Source organism: Oreochromis niloticus, linkage group LG3 (genome assembly GCF_001858045.2).
Source record: "Oreochromis niloticus isolate F11D_XX linkage group LG3, O_niloticus_UMD_NMBU, whole genome shotgun sequence".
Lineage (NCBI taxonomy): Eukaryota > Metazoa > Chordata > Actinopteri > Cichliformes > Cichlidae > Oreochromis > Oreochromis niloticus.
Genome location: NC_031967.2, coordinates 70,423,429 through 70,445,963, shown reverse-complemented (window position 1 = coordinate 70,445,963; position 22,535 = coordinate 70,423,429). Strand labels below are relative to the sequence as shown.

General features: G+C 40.4%; 1 protein-coding gene across 1 annotated transcript; it reads left to right on the top strand.

Moving 5' to 3' along the window:
* Positions 1–1,383: 1,383 nt before the first annotated feature.
* Positions 1,384–17,637, top strand: LOC109197662 (NLR family CARD domain-containing protein 3-like). The gene is made up of 5 exons (XM_025905211.1): positions 1,384–1,487; positions 11,360–11,644; positions 15,494–15,914; positions 16,251–17,264; positions 17,344–17,637. The coding sequence occupies exons 2-5, from the start codon at positions 11,368–11,370 to the stop codon at positions 17,519–17,521; spliced, it is 1,890 nt and encodes a 629-aa protein (XP_025760996.1). The 5' UTR covers positions 1,384–1,487; positions 11,360–11,367; the 3' UTR covers positions 17,522–17,637.
* The last annotated feature ends 4,898 nt before the right edge of the window (positions 17,638–22,535 follow it).

Sequence of the window (22,535 nt, the reverse complement as noted above, 5' to 3'; positions counted from 1 at the left end):
ATTTTACTAAATATTTTAGATTTTAACATGGATTTCAATATTTTAATATTTCAACAAAATCTAATAAATGGTCGTTTTAACCTGATTACAAACAAATAAGTTGATAAATTAAAATAAACCAGTAAAGAAAAACTGGAAAATGTAAAATGACAAACAAAATAAAAAAGCCCACATGTACTGAACACATCAACAGGCTAACACACAACTAATCTGTATTTATATGTATCATGGTGATAACAACAACGTTGATCTTTGATTTGATGACATCGTCAAGCGTGTGAAGCAGGTTCAGCTTTCAGATTCATTGGTGGCACAGAGCTGGAAACTTTACATGAGGACAGTTGTTAAACTTACTGAACTGAAATGTGTGGATTACACATCAATAGCTTATTTCAAGCACAAATATCTTGTATTAAGTGAAAATTCTCCAGCTTCACTGTGTAAAAACAAGTTCATATATCTCACTGACGCATCATAGAGGCCGAGGGGGCGGCAATTTTTCACACCAGCCTATTAAAGAACACAGATTTAGTATATTACATTTGTTTTGAAAAAACTTTAATTAGAACAAAGATTTAAATGTGAGTTTTATAAAATGTAACCCTGAATGGTCCTCACCTTCAAAACAAATTCACCTTCTTCCTCTCGTGTCCTGTCTTTCTGAGATCTTTCTCCATCTCTCAGTGTTGTACATTCATTTATTTTTTTCTGGTAAATACAGCAGCTGTAACTCAGCTGACACAGACAGCGTGGAACAAAAGGCCACAACCGACTGAATAAGGACATTAAATGTTTGCTGGAAAGCTCATGATCTGTACTGGGAGACCGTGTGGAGGGAGGAAGAGGACCCAAAAGCAGACACCGAGGAAGACACTGAGGACCTCCCTAAGGTTGCAAAACAAAACCGAGCCGTCATTTGGGCTGATACATGAATAATAAAACCAAAACCGACAGCTATAGGACTAGACTATGACTTTAGCTCATTCTCATTCTTTGTCTTGTGAAGCACTTTGCGATTTCTTTTCATCTGTGAAAAGCAATATAAATAGATTTTACTTATTTCCTTTCCTCTTCACACAGACCTCATGTCCCCAAAACCTTTAAATGTGGCCCACAGTCAAACTGAAAGTATTTCTTTAAAAAGTGACCCAGGTCACTGTAGTCAAAGGAGCCTCGAAAACAAACGTCTGGACTTCTTTGAGTTGCTTGAAGACGTTTCATATCTCATCCAAGAAGCTTCTTCAACCTTTTTTATTGTGCTTTTATTCTAATGTGTTTCTGTTCAGCAGTGCTTTCAGTTTGGTTGTACGTCTTTGTTTACAATGACGATAAAGCTCATCTCTGCTCTGTAAGAGGCTGATCTTTGTCACAGACACTCCTTGGAATGTGGTTTTGTGAGTTTTGGGAACAAAACAGGTGGAGCAGGTCTGTACATAAGAGGAAGTGTTGGAGTCAACATCTCATTTCACAACGAGGACGAAAACGAGGTGAGTGCTGCTCCACGTTCTTGTTTTTCTGCTGTCAGAGTGTAAGTGAACTGGAAGTGGAAATCAGGAGCTGTTTATTTGGAGCTGAAGGCTTAGCTGGGTTTGGAGGAGAGGTTAGAGAGGATAATCACAACTGGATCAGAGGAAACTCACCTTTCTGTTCTGTGTTGATTCTAATAATCCAATGGGAAAGCAGCATTCCCTGGATAATCAGTGGAAATCCAAATCCTCTCAGGGATCCTCTCCGTCCTGTGTGTGTGTGTGTGTGTGTGTGTGTGTGTGTGTGTGTGTGTGTGTAAAAGTGTAAAATCAAATGATCCATTAATCAAGAATAATGTTGATCAGTATTTCAGTATTTATATCTTTTCTTAGATGTTCATGTGGTTTGGTTATTTGCCTTTTGGTTGAAAGTACACTGAGAGAGGACTTTTCATTAGTGATCTTAATAGTATTTTTTATATTAATGTAATTTTTCATCTAATTGAATACAATCTATTTGTGTATGATTGTCAGTCCAAAGAGGGAGAGAGGAAAGAGGGGAATGTGAGGAGAAAGTACAAGGTCAGGAAGAACCAGGTAAGAAAACAGACAGGGAACAGTGACAGGCAAAACAGAAACTGTTAAACTGACGAAGAGAAAAAACCTGATTTTACTCACACAATCAGGAAGTTGTGTCCTCCCTATATTAAAGCTGCTGTACAGAATCTGCAAAACAAACTGGGTTGAAACATTTTTGACCCTCTTTAACAACATTCCAACATAACATTATCATTGATTGGGGAGATTAAAATTAATGATATATTTGTATGTGGTTCAGCCACAACTCTACTAAAACCTCAGCCAGTAATAGGTAGGCCAACTTTTGGACCGTCCAGTTGTCTGTATGACTGCTGCAGTACATGCACCACATTTGCTCACTATCAGAAAGTGCCAAACAGCCCTGGTGGAGTGAGGAGCTGTAAAGAGAAGCAGAGCGCTCTGTTTATATTCTACAAATGTTTTAAGCTGGTTTCAAAGATTCTGTACAGTTCAATTCAATTCAATTCAATTTTATTTATATAGCGCCAAATCACAACAAAAGTCGCCTCAAGGCGCTTTATATTGTACAGTAGATCGCACAATAATAAATACAGAGAAAAACCCAACAATCATATGACCCCCTATGAGCAAGCACTTTGGCGACAGTGGGAAGGAAAAACTCCCTTTTAACAGGAAGAAACCTCCAACAGAACCAGGATCAGGGAGGGGCGGGGCCATCTGCTGTCATTGGTTGGGGTGAAAGAAGGAAGACAGGATAAAGACATGCTGTGGAAGAGAGACAGAGATTAATAACAGATATGATTCAATGCAGAGAGGTCTATTAACACATAGTGAGTGAGAAAGGTGACCGGAAAGGAAAAACTCAATGCATCATGGGAATCCCCAGCAGCCTACGTCTATTGCAGCATAACTAAGGGAGGATTCAGGGTCACCTGGTCCAGCCCTAACTATATGCTTTAGCAAAAAGGAAAGTTTTAAGCCTAATCTTGAAAGTAGAGATAGTGTCTGTCTCCCGAATCCAAACTGGAAGCTGGTTCCACAGAAGAGGGGCCTGAAAACTGAAGGCTCTCCCTCCCATTCTACTTTTAAATACTCTAGGAACAACAAGTAGGCCAGCAGAGCGAGAGCGAAGTGCTCTAATAGGGTGATATGGTACTACAAGGTCATTAAGATAAGATGGGGCTTGATTATTTAAGACCTTGTATGTGAGGAGCAGGATTTTGAATTCAACTGTGGATTAAACAGGAAGCCAATGAAGGGAAGTCAAAACAGGAGAAATATGCTCTCTCTTTCTAGTCCCTGTCAGTACTCTTGCTGCAGCATTTTGGATCAGCTGAAGACTTTTCAGTGAATTTTTAGGACATCCTGATAATAAAGAATTACAATAGTCCAGCCTGGAAGTAATGAATGCATGAACTAGTTTTTCAGCGTCACTCTGAGACAGGATATTTCTAATTTTAGAGATGTTGCGCAAATGGAAGAAATCAGTCTTACATATTTCTTTAATATGTGCATTGAAGGACATGTCCTGGTCAAAAATGACTCCAAGGTTCCTCACAGTGTTACTGGAGGCCAAGGTAATGCCATCCAGAGTAAGAATCTGCTTAGATACCATATTTCTAAGATTTTCAGGGCCGAGTACAATAACCTCAGTTTTATCTGAATTAAGAAGCAGAAAGTTAGCGGCCATCCAGGTCTTTATGTCTTTAAGACATTCCTGCAGTTTAACTAATTGGTGTGTGTTACCTGGCTTCATGGATAGATAGAGCTGCGTGTCATCTGCATAGCAGTGAAAATTATGCTATGTCTTCTAATGATGCTGCCTAAGGGAAGCATGTATAATGTAAACAGAATTGGTCCTAGCGCTGAACCCTGTGGAACTCCATAATTGACCTTAGTGTGTGAAGAGGACTCTCCATTTACTTGAACAAATTGGAGTCTATTAGATAGATATGATACAAACCACTGCAGCGCAGTACCTGTAATACCTACAGCATGTTCTAATCGCTCTAATAGGATATTATGATCAACAGTATCGAACGCTGCACTGAGGTCTAGCAGGACAAGCACAGAGATGAGTCCACTGTCAGAGGCCATAAGAAGATCATTTGTAACCTTCACTAAAGCTGTTTCTGTGCTGTGATGAGCTCTGAAACCTGACTGAAACTCTTCAAATAAGCCATTCCTCTGCAGATGATCAGTTAGCTGTTTGACAACTACTCTTTCAAGGATTTTTGATATGAAAGGAAGGTTGGAGATTGGCCTATAGTTAGCTAAGACTGCTGGGTCTAGAGATGGCTTTTTAAGTAAAGGTTTAACTACAGCCACCTTGAAGGCCTGTGGTACATAGCCGATTATTAGAGATAGGTTGATCATATTTAAGATCGAAGAATTAATTAATGGCAGGACTTCTTTGAGCAGTTTTGTAGGAATGGGGTCTAAAAGACACATTGATGGTTTGGAGGAAGTAATTATTGAAGTTAACTCAGAAAGATCAATTGGAGAAAAAGAGTCTAACTTAACACTGATGGTACTAAAAGTAGCTGTAGATAATATTACATCTGTGGGATGATTATTGGTAATTTTTTCTCTAATGATAAAAATTTTATTTGTGAAGAAGTTCATGAAGTCATTACTAGTTAACGTTAAAGGGATGGTTGGCTCGATAGAGCTCTGACTTTTTGTCAGCCTGGCTACAGTGCTGAAGAGAAACCTGGGGTTGTTCTTATTTTCTTCAATCAGTGATGAATAGTAAGATGTTCTGGCTTTGCGGAGGGCTTTCTTATAAAGCAGCAAACTATTTCTCCAGGCCAAATGATGATCCTCTAAATTTGTGACACGCCATTTCCTCTCCAGCTTACGAGTTATCTGCTTTAGGCTACGTGTTTGAGAATTATACCACGGAGTCAGGTACTTCTGATTTGAGGCCTTAGTTTTCACAGGAGCTACAGTATCCAGAGTCGTACGTAGTGAGGAGGTAAAATTATTAACAAGATAATCGACCTCTGATGGAGTAGTGTTCAGATAGCGGCTCTGCTCTATGTTGGTACAGGGCATTGAAGATGATAACAGTGGGTGGATTATATTCTTAAACTTAGTTACAGCACTTTCAGAAAGACATCTACTTTGATAACGTCTACTCTCCACTGCTGTGTAATCAATTATTGTAAATGTAAATGTTATCAGGAAATGATCAGACAGCAGAGGGTTTTCAGGAAACACTGTTAAATGTTCAGTTTCTATGCCATATGTTAAAACAAGATCTAGAGTGTGATTAAAGTGGTGGGTGGGTTCTTTTACATTTTGAGAGAAGCCAATTGAGTCTAATAACAGATTAAATGCGATGTTGAGGCTGTCATTTTTAGCATCTACATGGATGTTAAAATCACCCACAATAATTATTTTATCTGAGCTGAGCACTAAATCGGATAAAAAGTCTGAGAAATCAGAGAGAAACTCTGTGTAAGGCCCAGGTGGACGATAGATGATAACAAGTAAGACTGGTTTCTGAGTTTTACAGCTGGGGTGGACGAGGCTAAGCATCAGGCTTTCAAATGAATTAAAAGTCTGTCTTGGTCTTTCGTTAATTAATAGGCTGGTGTGAAAAATTGCTGCCACACCGCCCCTCGGCCTGTGCTTCGAGGTTTCTGGTAGTTAGAATGACTCGGGGGTGTTGATTCATTTAAACTAACATAATCATCCTGCTGCAACCAGGTTTCTGTAAGGCAGAGTAAATCGATTTGTTGATCAATTATTAAGTCATGTACTAACAGAGACTTGGAGGAGAGAGACCTAATATTTAATAATCCACATTTCACTGTTTTACTCTTTGGTTCAGATGTGGATACTGTATTGTTCTTTCTTTGTGATTTTTTATGTTTAAGTTGTTTATTGCTGGCTTTTAGTTTGTTTTTTGTCTGTTTGGGAGCTGACACAGTCTCAATGGAGATGGGTTTTTGGGGGGGGTAGCAGGAGGAGAGAAGCTGCAGAGAGGCGTGTAAGACTGCAACTCTGCTTCCTGGTCCCAACTCTGGATAGTCATATTTTGGGGGTTTAATAAATTTGTCCATATTTCTAGAAATGAGAGCTGCTCCATCCAAAGTGGGATGGATGCCGTCTCTGCTAACAAGACCAGGTTCTGTTTAAGACTACGTTTCCTCCTCACCGTAACCCAGCCGCCCTCTTTTCCCAGTTGGTTGGGATCTGCCAGCTAGCGGGGCCTACGCTACCTTCGGCTGCACCAGCTACAGGGGCCTGGCTAGCTGCGGGTAAATAAAGGGTGCGAAGCCGAGTCTCCAATTCAGTAATCCTGGCCTCCAGAGCTGAAAATAAACTAAATTTGTTACAAGTATCATTACTGCTAAAGGAGGCCGAGGAGTAACTAAACATCTGACACAATGAGCAGGAAAGTGCAGGAGGGACAGGTGTAGAGGCCATGCTGCTAGCGAGTCGGCTACGAGCTAAGCTAAGCTAGCGAAACAGTACAGAGACAGTGAGTGAATATCCATCCATCCATCCATCTTCATCCGCTTTATCCGAGGCCGGGTCCCGGGGGCAGTAGCCTAAGCAGGGAAGCCCAGACCTCCCTCTCCCCAGCCACCTCCTCCAGCTTATCCGGGGGAACACCAAGGCGCTCCCAGGCCAGCCGAGAGATGTAATCTCTCCAGCGTGTCCTGGGTCTGCCCCGGGGCCTCCTCCCGGTGGGACATGCCCGGAACACCTCACCCAGGAGGCGCCCAGGAGGCATCCTTGTCAGATGCCCGAACCACCTCAACTGGCTCCTTTCGATGTGGAGGAGCAGCGGCTCTACTCTGAGCCCCTCCCGGATGGCTGAACTTCTCACCCTATCTCTAAGGGAGAGGCCAGCCACCCTTCGGAGGAAGCTCATTTCTGCCGCTTGTATCCACGATCTCGTTCTTTCGGTCACTACCCACAGCTCGTGGCCATAGGTGAGGGTAGGGACGTAGATCGACCGGTAAATTGAGAGCTTCGCTTTTACACTTAGCTCCCTCTTCACCACGACGGACCGGTGCAGTGTCCGCATCACTGGTTTAGAAACTTATTCTCATTAACGACAAAAACAAGATGAACATCTTTTACTTGCTAGCAAGGGAGGCCCCGGTCGGTGTCTCAGAAAGCACTCTGAATCCTACTGCAGACTGACCCCAAATCCGGCCTCCGCTTGCTGCCTTTTATTGGGAAAAACAGTTCACACAATACACATCACAGCAAAAGCACCTCCCACCGTAAAATCCCCAAATGGTTCTAAGACAAGGCACTATGTGTATGTATGTGTAAACATCTGTATGCATGTGCAAGAACGTGTGTGTGTGTGTGTGTTTGAGTGAATGTGTGAGAATGTGTGTGTCTCTCTGTGTCCGTGACTTCCAACTGTTTCTAACAACATCCTTAGTCATAAAATGGTAATCTCCCCCACACCCAATATATGGTTCAATTCCTGTATTGGTTCACCATGCACAACACAGTGAAGCCACAAAAGGGCAGGAAGCTTACCACACCTTCAGATAGGATTCCTCAACTCTCTGTGAATGGTACTCATGGCCATTGATCAGTGGTCTTTGATCAGTGGGCTTTGGTCAGTGATTGTTGATCAATGGTCATGGGAATTTGCATAATTATGATGAAGGAACTGACCTCACAGCCCATTGTTCCTTCAGTGGGCTGGTTTCAGTCATTATGCAAATGTACTGTTTATAAGATTTGGGGAAACCTGCAGTCAGCTGAGACTGAAGAAGTCACTTGGATGAGTGACGAAACGTTTCTCCCACAAAACGCTACGTCCAGATGAACAGATTCAACTTTTGGAGATTTACTTTCCTGGATGATTGAGAATGCATCAAGACACTTCAGATAGGATGTAAATGGTAAATGGTCTGTATTTATATAGCGCTTTTATGGTCCCTAAGGACCCCAAAGCGCTTTACATATCCAGTCATTCACCCATTCACACACACATTCATACACTGGTGATGGCAAGCTACGTTGTAGCCACAGCCACCCTGGGGCGCACTGACAGAGGCGAGGATGTATCTGCAATAAAACCTCCCCCAGCACAAAGGGGCTGGAGAGGTGGTCAGGGTCAAAGGAATGTCTTGATTCTATAGACTGAACTCAGACCTTACAAATTTAAGAAGCACAATGACAACATTCAACAATTAGACTTAACAAGATGTTCTTAGTGTGCTGGCTGTGACCAGCTGACCTGCTGCTCTCTGTGGATGTACACACCTGAATCCAACCAGATGTGAGCAGATGTTTCCTGGCTGATTTCATCGTCTACACTGTTTATGTTTTCTGTTTGGTTGATGGCACACAGTGTGTGGCATCAACTGATAAACATGGAGGAGGAAGTGTGATGGTCTGGGGCTGTTTGCTGATCCAGGGTCGGTGACTTGTGCAGAGTGAGAGGCTCCCTGAACCAAAACAGCTACCACAGCATCCTGCAGCACCATCCAGGACCCTCTGGTTGGTCAGGGGTTCATCCTACAGCAAGATAACGACCCAAAACATAAGTCTAAGCTACACCAGGGGTCCGTTCTTCGTACCTCGCTAAGTAAGTTAGCCGGATTTGATTGTTGACGATTTCGCGTGATCTTGGATCGTTCGGTTCTCCGAAGCTCATCTGGGACTTGCTGTCATAGCAACAGATCCGTAAGCGTAAACCTGCTTGGGAGCAGGTTTACTTTATGTAAACAGGATTAGATCGCGGCCACTCAGGTATGTCTGCTGCAGTTATACGAAAGCAACAGCAACATTTCTCCACTGTTTTTCCATAAATAAATATTATCAATGTAACTAAAGATAATGCAGCATTTGATTCTTTTATTGATTTCATACAGATACATACAGGTCATTTCCTAAAAAAAGGGAAATGTACTATTAATCATTCTATTACATGTAGTAGATCATGTCAGATGTAATTCATATTTTAGAGTAGTAATAAAAATTACTTCGTGTAATCAAGATGAGAGACCACGACTATAAAAGCGAAGGTGGATTTGGGAAGTCGCAGCCATGTCCTGTCCGTTTGTACGCGAGCAAGGAAGGTGCAAGATTGATAAGGAGAGTTTTCAGAATTCAGCGGATATTGCGGGATAGACAGGATCCTTTAGCTCAGCGCGACAGTGTGCTCATAGAGAGATATCGATCTTCCCGTGAGGGTATTATTTACTTAACACTCTCTCTCTCTCTCTCTCTCTCTCTCTCTCTCTCTCTCTCTCTCTCTCTATATATATATATATATATATATATATATATATATATATATATATATATCCCAACTTACCGTGCATGCTTCAGTCACCCCTTGCATGGGAACAGGTAAAAGTGATGGAGTGTTATGTCAAACTACACACAAAAAACCCACAATGTCAATAAATGTCACAGTACAAAAAGGGGTGTGACGAGGGGGTGCAGGACCACCACCTGTCTTTATTTGCTCTGCCCTTTTCTTGGTTGCTGTTATAAACAAACAAACAGATTATTTCAGGGTCTCTTTTCAAGAGACTAAAAGCAATATAAGTGATAAATATTACCATTCTGTGGAATATTCTTATATTTCACTTTTACTTGTTCCCATGTTCTAGTGGGTCCTGTTGTGGCTCTAATGTGAAAGAGGATATAATGTAATATAATATAATAAATTACTTACGAGTTTAATTTGTCAGCAACTTTCTGCCAGCCCTCTCTCCTTGCTTTTGCAGCCTTTGCAGTGTTCCCTTGCGTTTTAATTAAACCCTGAAACTCCTGATATCCCTCAATCAAGAGTTCTTGCTCTGCTGCCGTGAAATACTGAGCGCGCTCCTTCGACATCTTCGCCGACCAATCACAGGGTTGCCGATCAATGTTTCTACTATCGATGCGTAGCCCCTTTTAAGCCACCCAGTGATCTCAGATTACTTCATCCAGCTATACTAATCGTCAACAACAGGTGTGTTCGGAGAACCGGATTAGCGAGCTCAAAGTTAGCGCGATGATTTGATCTTGGATGTGTCATTTGATCTTGGATGTAGTAAGCGAGGTACGAAGAACAGGGCCCAGAACTACCTCAGGAACAAAGAACAAGATGGTGAGCTTGAAAACATGAAGTGTCCAGCACAGTCTCCAGACTTAAACCCCATCGAGCTGGTTTGAACTGGACAGAAGAGTAAAAACAAAGCAACCTACAAGGTCCACATTTATGGGAACTTCTGCTACAGATATGGGAGAATATTTGATTTCTATTGTAGACAGAATGCCACGGGAGTGTTCAGTCAAAAGTTTAGAATAAACTTTGGTCAATAAATGTGTTTCATGATTTATTTTAAATTTAAATTTCACCTTCTAACATCATTTATATCATCAGACAGTAATGCTTTCATGTATTATGGCTCAACTGGGTGTGACCACACAAACTGTTACTTTTTCTTGTCGGGGTGGTTTATTTTGTTTGTTTGTTTTTACTGATTACTTCCCCCCAAAAGTAATCCCGTTACTTTACTGATTATTTATTTTCAAAAGTAATTAGTTACTTAGTTACTTTTTAAAAACGTGATTTACAACCTGAATAGGTGAAGCGATAGATCTTTCAGCCCAATTCTACTTTTTCTGCATAATCCATCATACAAAATGTAATCAAATGTAATCTTTTTAAAACTTGTTTTATTAGTTTTAATCTTTTAACTTTATGCATGAAGCAAACATTAAATTATATGCAACATTCTCTGGTTTAACATTTAAACCTATTTTCTGCACATTCCAGCACATAAAATAAAATATTTTTTGTGTTTACACTCAGTCTTTCAAATAAATGCAAGTAAAACACAGCAGAAAATAAATAAAATCAAAGACTCAGCGGTCCTGTTGCTCTATTTTCACCTGTAAAGCAGGCGGAGGTTTGCCCTGGTGCAGGTGTGCCGCAGCGGTCAGTGGAAGAATCCGCGAGTTTCTCTGTGAATTTCCATGGTAGCTACTCGGTGCTCGCTCGGAAGTTTAGGGTTTTTTCGCTGTAAAACGAAGTTTTCTTCCCACGCAGTGAACAGTGGACACTAATGTTTTTGTCACTTTTTATGGAATCAAACTCAAAGTAAGGTCAGTACTTCCACGCTTTAAACGCTGCACGCTCATACTCTCTCCGCACTCGATATATTATCCATTGTTGATCTGCAGACAGCTGTTGTCACGAACGTCGCACTCTTTACATCACTGTCATGAGACACTCACAAAAAAAATCACGTTTTTAGTAACGCAGTAGCGCAGCATGTTTACGGGAAAGTAACGGTAATCTAATTACCTTTTTTTGCAATAGTAATCCCTTACTTTACTCCTTACAGGGTAAAAGATGACGACACCTAAAGAAATCCTTCTGGGGACTTTGGAGGATTTGGGACGTGATGACTTTGAAAAATTTAAGTGGCATCTGAAGAACAATGGGTGTGTAGAAGGTTTACCAGCAATCCCAGAGAGTAAACTGGAGAATGCAGAGAGGACGGACATAGTGGATCTGATGTTTGATGCCTACTCTATCAACACTTTTGAAGTCACTAAAAATCTTTTGGGGAGCATAAACAGGAATGATCTGTTGGAGAATTTAAATAATACCATCCCAGAACCCAAAGGTAAGTCAGGGAATGACTAAACAAAAAACACACAAACAATAAAAACATTAGTTAACATTACACAGCTGCCATAAACATCTATATAAATAATAAATCCAACACTTTCAGGAGTGAGACACTGCAGAAAGCCAACAGTTTATATGTGTTCTATGCATCTGCACAAATAACCTCCTGTGTACGCATGAATATCTGCTCTTTGGGTTTTGATTAAAATTTTGATTAAAATGGGACCAGCAGCAGGTTTTCTGCCCATTTTACAGATTTATATTGTCAGATTGGTTTTATCAACATAAATGAGGCGACAACAACAGTTTGGGACATGTCACCAATATGATCAAAGTGTTTTTTCTTAAATCTATTTACCAGTTGAAGGTAAAGTTAAAAAAAATGGCTGCCATTTCTTTCTGCTGTTTGGAGACCCAAAAAAATAAAAATAAAAAATGCCCAGACAGTAAATGGTTTTTATTATGGTTGATAAACAGGACACTAAGGTGATTGGTCAAAAGTTGGAGGAAAGCCACAGTTTTCCTTATTTGACTGAAATCCACCATTTCAGCTCACGTTTTTTCTTCTGCAGCTTTCTGGGAGATTCCACTTCAGCCTTCTGCTGGCAACGCTCCCATTACCATGCTTCCCTTAGGCAGCATCATTAGAAGACATAGCATAAATTTTCACTGCTATGCAGATGACATGCAGCTCTATCTATCCATGAAGCCAGGTAACACACACCAATTAGTTAAACTGCAGGAATGTCTTAAAGACATAAAGACCTGGATGGCCGCTAACTTTCTGCTTCTTAATTCAGATAAAACTGAGGTTATTGTACTCGGCCCTGAAAATCTTAGAAATATGGTATCTAAGCAGATTCTTACTCTGGATGGCATTACCTTGGCCTCCAGTAACACTGTGAGGAACCTTGGAGTCATTTTTGACCAGGACATGTCCTTCAATGCACATATTAAACAAATATGTAAGACTGCTTTCTTCCATTTGCGCAACATCTCTAAAGTTAGAAATATCCTGTCTCAGAGTGACGCTGAAAAACTAGTTCATGCATTTATTACTTCCAGGCTGGACTACTGTAATTCTTTATTATCAGGATGTCCTAAAAACTCACTGAAAAGTCTTCAGCTAATCCAAAATGCTGCAGCAAGAGTCCTGACAGGGACTAGAAAGAGAGAGCATATTTCTCCTGTTTTGGCTTCCCTTCATTGGCTTCCTGTTGTTGTGGCCATTTTTGTTGAATGTTTATCTATCAATCAATCAATCAATCAATCAATCAATCTACTTTATTAATCCCAAAGGAAATTAGGGTTACAGCAGGCAGCACGCTAATGGCGCATGCGCACTTACAAAGGAACCTTCTGACCAACTTTACACAAACATCACATTGGTGAGACATGTCAGAAAGGTAGGCTGATAGGAAAAAAAAAAAAAAAACAACGAAAATACATAACATGAGGTGAGAGGAGGAGAAAAAACTCCACTCAGACTGAGCTCCTAATGGGAGAACAGTTTGATAACAGAAAAAACACCTCAGCACAAAAAGCACATGACTATCAACACACCATGAAACACAAGACAAGCAACAGGGGCGGGTAAAGGGTAAGAGAGAGCCGGTGTAGACAGCGCATCCGGTCCTGCAGCATGCCTGCGCTGGTCCAGTCGACTGCCATCTTAAAGTTGTAAGAATATACTGACCTAGTTTTGTTGTGTAAATTTGTAATTAATTTTTGGAAAGGTTTTGGAAAGTGATTGGTTTATTAGCTTATGGACCCTCCCATTAATCAAGGGACTAAGAGCACCCTGGAGGGGTGTGGTAAATGTTTTTTGTTTGCCAAATGTCAGATGGGAGGACAGGAGGGTTAGAAAATGATTTTTTTGACCACTTTTAAGGTTGTTAAAGCAAATTAAGTTAACTTTTGTTTAATTTTAAGTTTTAAGAAGTTATTTGGCTGATTTTTGTTTATAATTTTCCACGAAATAAACGGCATATGATTTTTAAACAATGGAGTCAGAAGTGCGTTCTAAAACAAACCTCCCGTTGCCACCCATGGCCTTTTCTTGGACTTTTTTGGTGTTTGGAACATAAAAGGCTGTGACATTTAAGTCAAAAAAATCATTCGAGTCGCATGGATGTCAACTTGGAAGCTGGGAAAACTTGCAAGATTGGACTTGGAAGATTGGATCTTCGCAGAATGGAGTGAAAAAAATGACGCAAAGTTCGTGAGTAAATGCGAAACTTTGTTTGGATGAGCCGAGACGCTGAGCTGCAAAATGAAACATTTGTATTAAACAATTATCTTTTGGAACTTGTGAAACGAATTTTGTGGTTAAAATGGAGGAACAAGAAAGAGCTTTTTAATTTAATTAAAAAACGAAGAGCGAAGCTTGGCATTCTGACAAGAAAACGAAATGACATTAATGCTCTCATTGATGCTGGAGAATCAAAAGCCTCCATAGATGAACACATGAAAACATTAATGATTATTTGGGAGAGTTTATGGACTTACAGACTTCAGTTCAAAAATTGCTGAACGATGATGAAAAGGAAACAGATCACAGCGATTGGTATGAACCTAAGCTGATCGGTTAAATCCAGAGCTCAAAATCCTGCTCCTCACATACAAGGTCTTAAATAATCAGGCCCCATCTTATCTTAATGACCTTGTAGTACCATATCACCCTATTAGAGCACTTCGCTCTCACACTGCAGGCCTACTTGTTGTTCCTAGAGTATTTCAAAGTAGAATGGGAGGGAGAGCCTTCAGTTTTCAGGACCCAAAAAGATAGTTGGGTTTTTTCTGTTGCATTATTGCAGGTTCTTTACCTTACAATATAAAGCACATTGGGGTGACTGTTGTTGTTATTTGGAGGAGGAATAAAAAAAAAACAAAAAAAAAACTTGGAGTTCTTTCATTTATTCTACATATTTATTCATTACTGGCTCCATAGTGTCGTTTATGTAATATGTGAAATGTTGCTAGTATTGATTTGGTGCTGTATAAATAAAACTGAATTAAATTGAATGTTTCTCTGTAAAACCTGCACTCAGTTATAACCCAAGAGTCAGGGATTGGACTCAAGCACAAAACCAAGAACCGGAAGCTGAGTGACTTTAAACAGAAATTTACTTTCTTCTTGACAAGGAAGCTGAATCGCAACTAAATTCAACAGCGATCAAGGTATTATGAGAAGTGCAGCTGAGGCCAGAACATAAGCTGAGGCAGGTCAAAGGAACAACAGGGGCAGGAAACTATCCAGGAACACTGGAACAAAGGAGATAATAATCAGAGTGGTCCACAGTGTAGTGCATGAGTCCAAGATTTAAAAACTAAGAGGTCTTACGTGGCTGCAGGTGGAGATTAGCTGGAGGAGCAGATGAATTAAATCTGGGTACAGAGTGAGATGTGGGTGCACAGGGAGGCAGGCAGGTGAGGATGGCAGTTTGCAAGAGTGAGTTTTACCAGCAGTGGCAGGCCAGAATCCTGAGGCGTGACTTATGGCGTGAGTTGAAGATATAACCAGGTGCTAACTAGGGAACAGGAATAGAGGGTTACGCGAAACATGCTGAGCAGCACAAGACAAAATGTGATGCAGAGAACTCACTGTGGTAAGCTGACAGTCTGGAGAAGGTTCATTCTGAGTGCTGCTCATAAATACCGCCAGAGTAATTGGCAACAGGTGAGGAGCGAGGAGGGCTCCACCCAGGGGAGGAGAGCTGATGCTGTGGAAAGTTACTCAGACTCACCTGGATCATGACACCAAGAGTCCAGTGAACTGAACACATAACCACAGTAACCAGAATACAGTTTTCTCATTTGTGTCATTTGCTGTATCTTCATGCAGAGATTCTCCCTGAGTGTCAGCTCAAACTCAAGTCAAACCTGAAGCAGAAGTTCCAGTGTGTGCTTGAGGGGATTTCTACAACAGGAAACCCGACCCTTCTGAATGAGATCTACACAGAGCTCTACATCACAGAGGGAGGGACTGCAGAGGTCAATGATGAACATGAGGTCAGACAGATTGAAACAGCATCCAGGAAACCAGACAGACCAGAAACAACCATCAGACAAGGAGACATCTTTAAACTCCCACCTGGAAGAGATAAACCAGTAAGAACAGTTCTGACAATGGGAGTGGCTGGCATTGGGAAAACAGTCCTAACACAGAAGTTCACCCTGGACTGGGCTGAAGGCAAAGCCAACCAGGACATCCAGTTCATATTTCCATTCACTTTCAGGGAGCTGAATCTGCTGAGAGAGGAAAAGTTCAGCTTGGTGGAACTTGTTCATCACTTCTTTACTGAAACCAAAGAAGCAGGAATCTGCAGCTTTGAAGACTTCCAGGTTGTGTTCATCTTTGATGGTCTGGATGAGTGTCGACTTCCTCTGGACTTCCACAAAACTACAATCCTAACTGACCCTAGAAAGTCCACCTCAGTGGATGTGCTGCTGATAAATCTCATCAGGGGGAAACTGCTTCCCTCTGCTCGTCTCTGGATAACCACACGACCTGCAGCAGCCAATCAGATCCCTCCTGACTGTGTTGGCATGGTGACAGAGGTCAGAGGTTTCACTGATCCACAGAAGGAGGAGTACTTCAGGAAGAGATTCAGAGATGAGGAGCAGGCCAGCAGGATCATCTCCCACATCAAGACATCACGAAGCCTCCACATCATGTGCCACATCCCAGTCTTCTGCTGGATCACTGCTACAGTTCTGGAGGATGAGCTGAAAACCAGTGACAGTGAAGATCTGCCTAAGACTCTCACAGAGCTCTACCTACGCCTTGTGCTATTTCACCTAAAAACAAAGGACATCAAGTATGATGGAGGAGCTGAGACAGATTCATGCAGGAAGATGATTGAGTCTCTGGGAAAACTGGCTTTTGATCAGCTGCAGAAAGGAAACCTGATCTTCTATAAATCAGACCTGACAGAGTGTGGCATCGATATCACAGCAGCCTCAGTGTACTCAGGAGTGTTCACACAGATCTTTAAAGCTGATAAGCGTAACATGTTCAACAACGTTGTTTACTGTTTCGTCCATCTGAGCATTCAGGAGTTCTTTGCTGCTCTTCATGTCTATCTGACCTTCATCAACTCTGGAGTCAACCTGCTTAAGAAACAATCTCCTCTCTCTAAAATTTTCCAGAAAACACTTACTGTAAAAGACTTCTACCAGAGTGCTGTGGAAAAGGCCTTAGAGAGTCCAAATGGACACCTGGACTTGTTCCTCCGCTTCCTCCTGGGACTTTCACTGCAGACCAATCAGAATCTCCTACGCATGCTGACACAGACAGTAAGTAGCTCACAGACCAATCAGGAAACAGTCCAGTACATCAAGAAGAAGCTCAGTGGGAAACTGTCTGCAGAGAAAAGCATCAATCTGTTCCACTGTCTGAATGAACTGGATGATCGTTCTCTAGTGGAGGAGATCCAGCAGTCCCTGAGTTCAGGAAGTCTCTCTACAGATGAACTGTCTCCTGCTCAGTGGTCGGCTCTGGTCTTCATCTTACTGTCATCAGATCTGGATGAGTTCGACCTGCAGAAATACTCCTGTTCAGAGAAGGCATTTTTGAAGCTGCTGCCAGTGGTCAAAGCATCCAAGAAAGTGCTGTAAGTAAATCTATGAACAAATATGTTTAATAATGCTAGATGAATAAAAGAATATGTCTCCATTGTTATTCTTCCTCAGGCTGACAGATTGTAAACTCTCAAGAAGAAGCTTTGAAACTTTGTCTGAAATTCTCAGCTCCTCATCCAATCATCTGAGAGAGCTGGACCTGAGCTTGAACAAGCTGCAGGATTCAGAATTGGATTTGCTGTGTGTTGGACTAAAGAGTCCTGACTGTAAACTTGAAACTCTTGGGTAAGGATACAGACTTTTTGACACTTTTTGACTCTTAAATCTGTAAGTTTATCTTGATGACGACATTCAAAGTCAGCACAATTTTCCTTTTAAGTTCCCGAGTTTATATTTTTGACTGTCAGGTTGTCTGAACAGATGTTTTTATTTTATTTTATTTTTTTACTTGTCCCCAAAGTTAGAACTAAACCCACATGTAGGTGACTTTCTGTTACTGGAGCAGCCTTCCTGAAGACAGCAGTGTGTTTTCATGCTTTTAAAGCCAAACTCACCTTTCTGACATGGCTTTCATTTATTATCTACTTTGTATTTGTCATCTATATTTATCATGCACTACTTTGCTCATTTATTGTTTGGTTTTAATGTTCTTACATGGGGCCTGTTCTTCGTACCTCGCTAAGTAAGTTAGCCGGATTTGAATGTTGACGATTTCGCGTGATCTTGGATCGTTCGGTTCTCCGAAGCTCATCTGGGACTTGCTGTCATAGCAACAGATCCGTAAGCGTAAACCTGCTCGGGAGCAGGTTTACTTTATGTAAACAGGATTAGATCGCGGCCTCTCAGGTATGTCCGCTGCAGTTATATGAAAGCAAGAGCGATATTTCGCCACTGTTTTACCATAAATAAATATTATCAATGTAACTAAAGATAATGTATTTGATTCTTTTATTGATTTCATACAGATACATACAGGTCATTTCCGAAAAAAAGGGAAATGTACTATTAATCATTCTATTACATGTAGTAGATCATGTCAGATGTAATTCATATTTTAGAGTAGTAATAGTAAACTAGAAAGTGCATTTTCTGAAGAAACTGCAGTGTGAATGCTTGAATCTGAATGTATGCACTGAAATGAATTAACTGCTGAATTCTAAGTTAAAAAGTTTCAATGAGATAATAAAAAGAAACAGAATTTAATCTGAAAACAAAAGTGCTGATGTGCTAAAAGCTGAAGTTTACACAGAAGAACAAGTTGGGAAAAAGCTGAAAATGTTTTAAATGTAAATTAGAACACCCTTAGAAATGAGAAAAGAAAATTTAGAGTCTGAAAACATCTGAATGAATATTAAAAGTTCATATTCTTTGAATCACTGAATGACTAAAATGTGATCCCTCCACTTGGATCCACACAGATTAAAAAATTTTAAATGTCTGAACTTTGAAAGACACGGTGTTGGAAAGAGAACAACGATGGCGACGTTTTGAGGGTAAAATGATGGCTGTAGAGCAAACACTGTGGACACAGCAGCAGTTGAAAGAGAAGTGTTTAAGATGAATCTTGGCAGAGTGAGAGACAGAGCTCATTAGGCAGGCAGGTGTGAGCCTGGTTGCTATAGTGACTGCACCCACTGGCTCCATACACATGCGCACAGACATGCACCTCACTTTTGCTGCTTAAAATGAACAGAAAAGTCAGGTCGAAACAAATCGCTCCCAAATGAAAAGTACAGGTCGTATTGACAAAATTCTTTCACCGTGAGCGACAGCAATGTCCAGTCTACCTAATTCTCAGTTTTCATGCTTGTGGAGTTTATTATATGGACGTGGTGACAGTGTAAAGACAGCCTGTACTTCTGGTTTTCAAACGAACCTTCTGAGCCATTTTAACATTAGAGTCTATGGAGGAGTTGGAGGGAGGAGGCTGTGCATTGGTGACATTTATGAAAGAACCATAACACCTAGTACAATAGTAAACACATTGGATGAAAGAGGACAGCGATGGCTACGTTTTGAGGGTAAAATCATACCTGTAGACGAAACGCTGCGGACACAGCAGCAGTTTTAAAAAAGATTTTAAGATTAATTTTTTCGCTCCTCTCACTCTAGCAGTTCAGCTGTCTCACTCTAGCCCCAACATTCCGTCCCATACACACCCATTATAAACTCTGAAACGGCTGAAAAAACATCATGAAACTTAAACTGGAACTGAAGAAAAAGTATAAGAGATATTGAAAAGATAAATACAAGTTGAATAGTTGAATGTCTTGTCTTCGTTTTAAAGTTTGAATGGTGGCTCTATGTCAACGTATGTTGAAGTAGATACAGTTTGAAAATGAGCAAGTTGAATGAGGATTTGAAGGGTCTCCCCATTGAAATACATGGGAAATTTTTGTTGAAAAAAGTTGAATAATTTTAAAAATATAAATGTTATAAATGAGAAAAATAGAAGCAGTCATGTCCAAAAGAAGAGGAATCTAACGGTGTTTGAATGGTTTTTCTAAGTTGAACGGTTTTGAAGGAGATAGATGCACAAAAACGTACGGAATATGATATAATAATAATAACTAGAAAGTGCATTTTCTGAAGAAACTGCAGTGTGAATGCTTGAATCTGAATGTATGCACTGAAATGAATTAATTGCTGAATATTAAGCCAAAAATATTGAATGAGCTGGAAAATACAGAGTTTTTAACCTGAAAACAAAAGTGCAGAACTTTTGAAAGCTTATGTTCACACAGAAGAAGCTGGAAAATAGCTGAAAATGTTTTAAATGTATATTAGAAAACCCTAAGAAATGAGAAAAGAAAATTAGAGTCAGAAAACATCTGAATGAATATTAAAAGTTCATATTCTTTGAATCACTGAATGACTAAAATGTGATCCCTCCACTTGGATCCACACAGTTTTAAAGGTTTACATCTCTGAGCTTGGAAAGACACGCTGTTGGAAAGAGAAGAACGATGGCGACGTTTTGAGGGTAAAATGATGGCTGTAGAGCAAACACTGTGGACACAGCAGCAGTTGAAAGAGAAGTGTTTAAGATGAATCTTGGCACAGTGAGAGAGACAGAGCTCATTAGGCAGGCAGGTGTGAGCCTGGTTGCTATAGTGACTGCACCCAATGGCTCCATACACACGCACAGACATGCACCTCACTTTTGCTGCTTAAAATGAACAGAAAAGTCAGGCCCAAACAAATCCTTCCCAAATGAAAAGTACAGGTCCTATTGACGAAATTCTTTCACCGTGAGCGGCAGCAATGTCCAGTCTACCTAATTCTCAGTTTTCATGCCTGTGGAGTTTATTATATGGACGTGGTGACAGTGTAAAAACACCATGCTCTTCTGGTTTTCAAACGAACCTTCTGAGCCATTTTAACATTAGAGTCTATGGAGGAGTTGGAGGAAGGAGGCTGTGCTTTGGTGACATTTATGAAAGAACCATAACACCTAGTACAATAGTAAACACATTGGATGAAAGAGGACAGCGATGGCTACGTTTTGAGGGTAAAATCATACCTGTAGACCAAACACCGTGGACACAGCAGCAGTTTTAAAAAATATTTTAAGATTTATTTTTTTGCTCCTCTCACTCTAGCAGTTCAGCTGTCTCACTCTAGCCCCAACATTCCGTCCCATACACACCCATTATAAACTCTGAAACGGCTGAAAAAACATCATGAAACTTAAACTGGAACTGAAGAAAAAGTATAAGAGATATTGAAAAGATAAATACAAGTTGAATAGTTGAATGTCTTGTCTTCGTTTTAAAGTTTGAATGGTGGCTCTATGTCAACGTATGTGGAAGTAATAAGAGTTTAAAAATGAGTAAGTTGAAGGAGAATTTGAAGGGTCTCCCCATTGAAATACATGGGAAATTTTTGTTGAAAAAAGTTGAATAATTTTAAAAATATAAATGTTATAAATGAGAAAAGTAGAAGCAGTCATGTCCAAAAGAAGAGGAATCTAACGGTGTTTGAATGGTTTTTCTAAGTTGAACGGTTTTGAAGGAGATAGATGCCAAAAAACGTACGGAATATATAATAATAACTAGAAAGTGCATTTTCTGAAGAAACTGCAGTGTGAATGCTTGAATCTGAATCTATGCACTGAAAAGAATTAATTGCTGAATTTTAAGTTAAAAATGTTGAATGAGATGAAACATACAGAAATTTTCACCTGAAAACAAAAGTGCTGAACTGTTAAAAGCTGACAAGCACAGAGAAGAAGTTGGAAAATAGCTAAAAATGTTTTAAATGTAAATTAGAAAAACCTAAAAAATGAGAAAAGACTATTTAGAGTCAGAAAACATCTGAATGAATATTAAAAGTTCATATTCTTTGAATCACTGAATGACTAAAATATGATCACTCCACTTGGATCCACACAGTTTTAAAGGTTTACATCTCTGAGCTTTGAAAGACACGCTGTTGGAAAGAGAAGAACGATGGCTTCATTTTGAGGGTAAAATGATGGCTGTAGGGCAAATACTGTGGACACAGCAGCAGTTGAAAGAGAAGTGTTCAAGATGAATCTTGGCAGAGTGAGAGAGAGCTCGTTAGGCAGGCAGGTGTGAGCCTGGTTGCTATAGTGACTGAGCCAGGGGCTCCATACACACGCACACAGACATGCACCTCACTTTTGCTGCTTAAAATGAACAGAAAAGTTAGGCCGAAACAAATCGTTCCCAAATGAAAAGTACAGGTCCTATTGACGAAATTCCTTCACCGTGAGCGACAGCAATGTCCAGTCTACCTAATTCTCAGTTTTCATGCCTGTGGAGTTTATTATATGGACGTGGTGACAGTGTAAAAACACCATGCTCTTCTGATTTTCAAACGAACCTTCTGAGCCATTTTAACATTAGAGTCTATGGAGGAGTTGGAGGGAGGAGGCTGTGCTTTGGTGACATTTATGAAAGAACCATAACACCTAGTACAATAGTAAACACATTGGATGAAAGAGGACAGCGATGGCTACGTTTTGAGGGTAAAATCATACCTGTAGACGAAACGCTGCGGACACAGCAGCAGTTTTAAAAAAGATTTTAAGATTAATTTTTTCGCTCCTCTCACTCTAGCAGTTCAGCTGTCTCACTCTAGCCCCAACATTCCGTCCCATACACACCCATTATAAACTCTGAAACGGCTGAAAAAACATCATGAAACTTAAACTGGAACTGAAGAAAAAGTATAAGAGATATTGAAAAGATAAATACAAGTTGAATAGTTGAATGTCTTGTCTTCGTTTTAAAGTTTGAATGGTGGCTCTATGTCAACGTATGTTGAAGTAGATACAG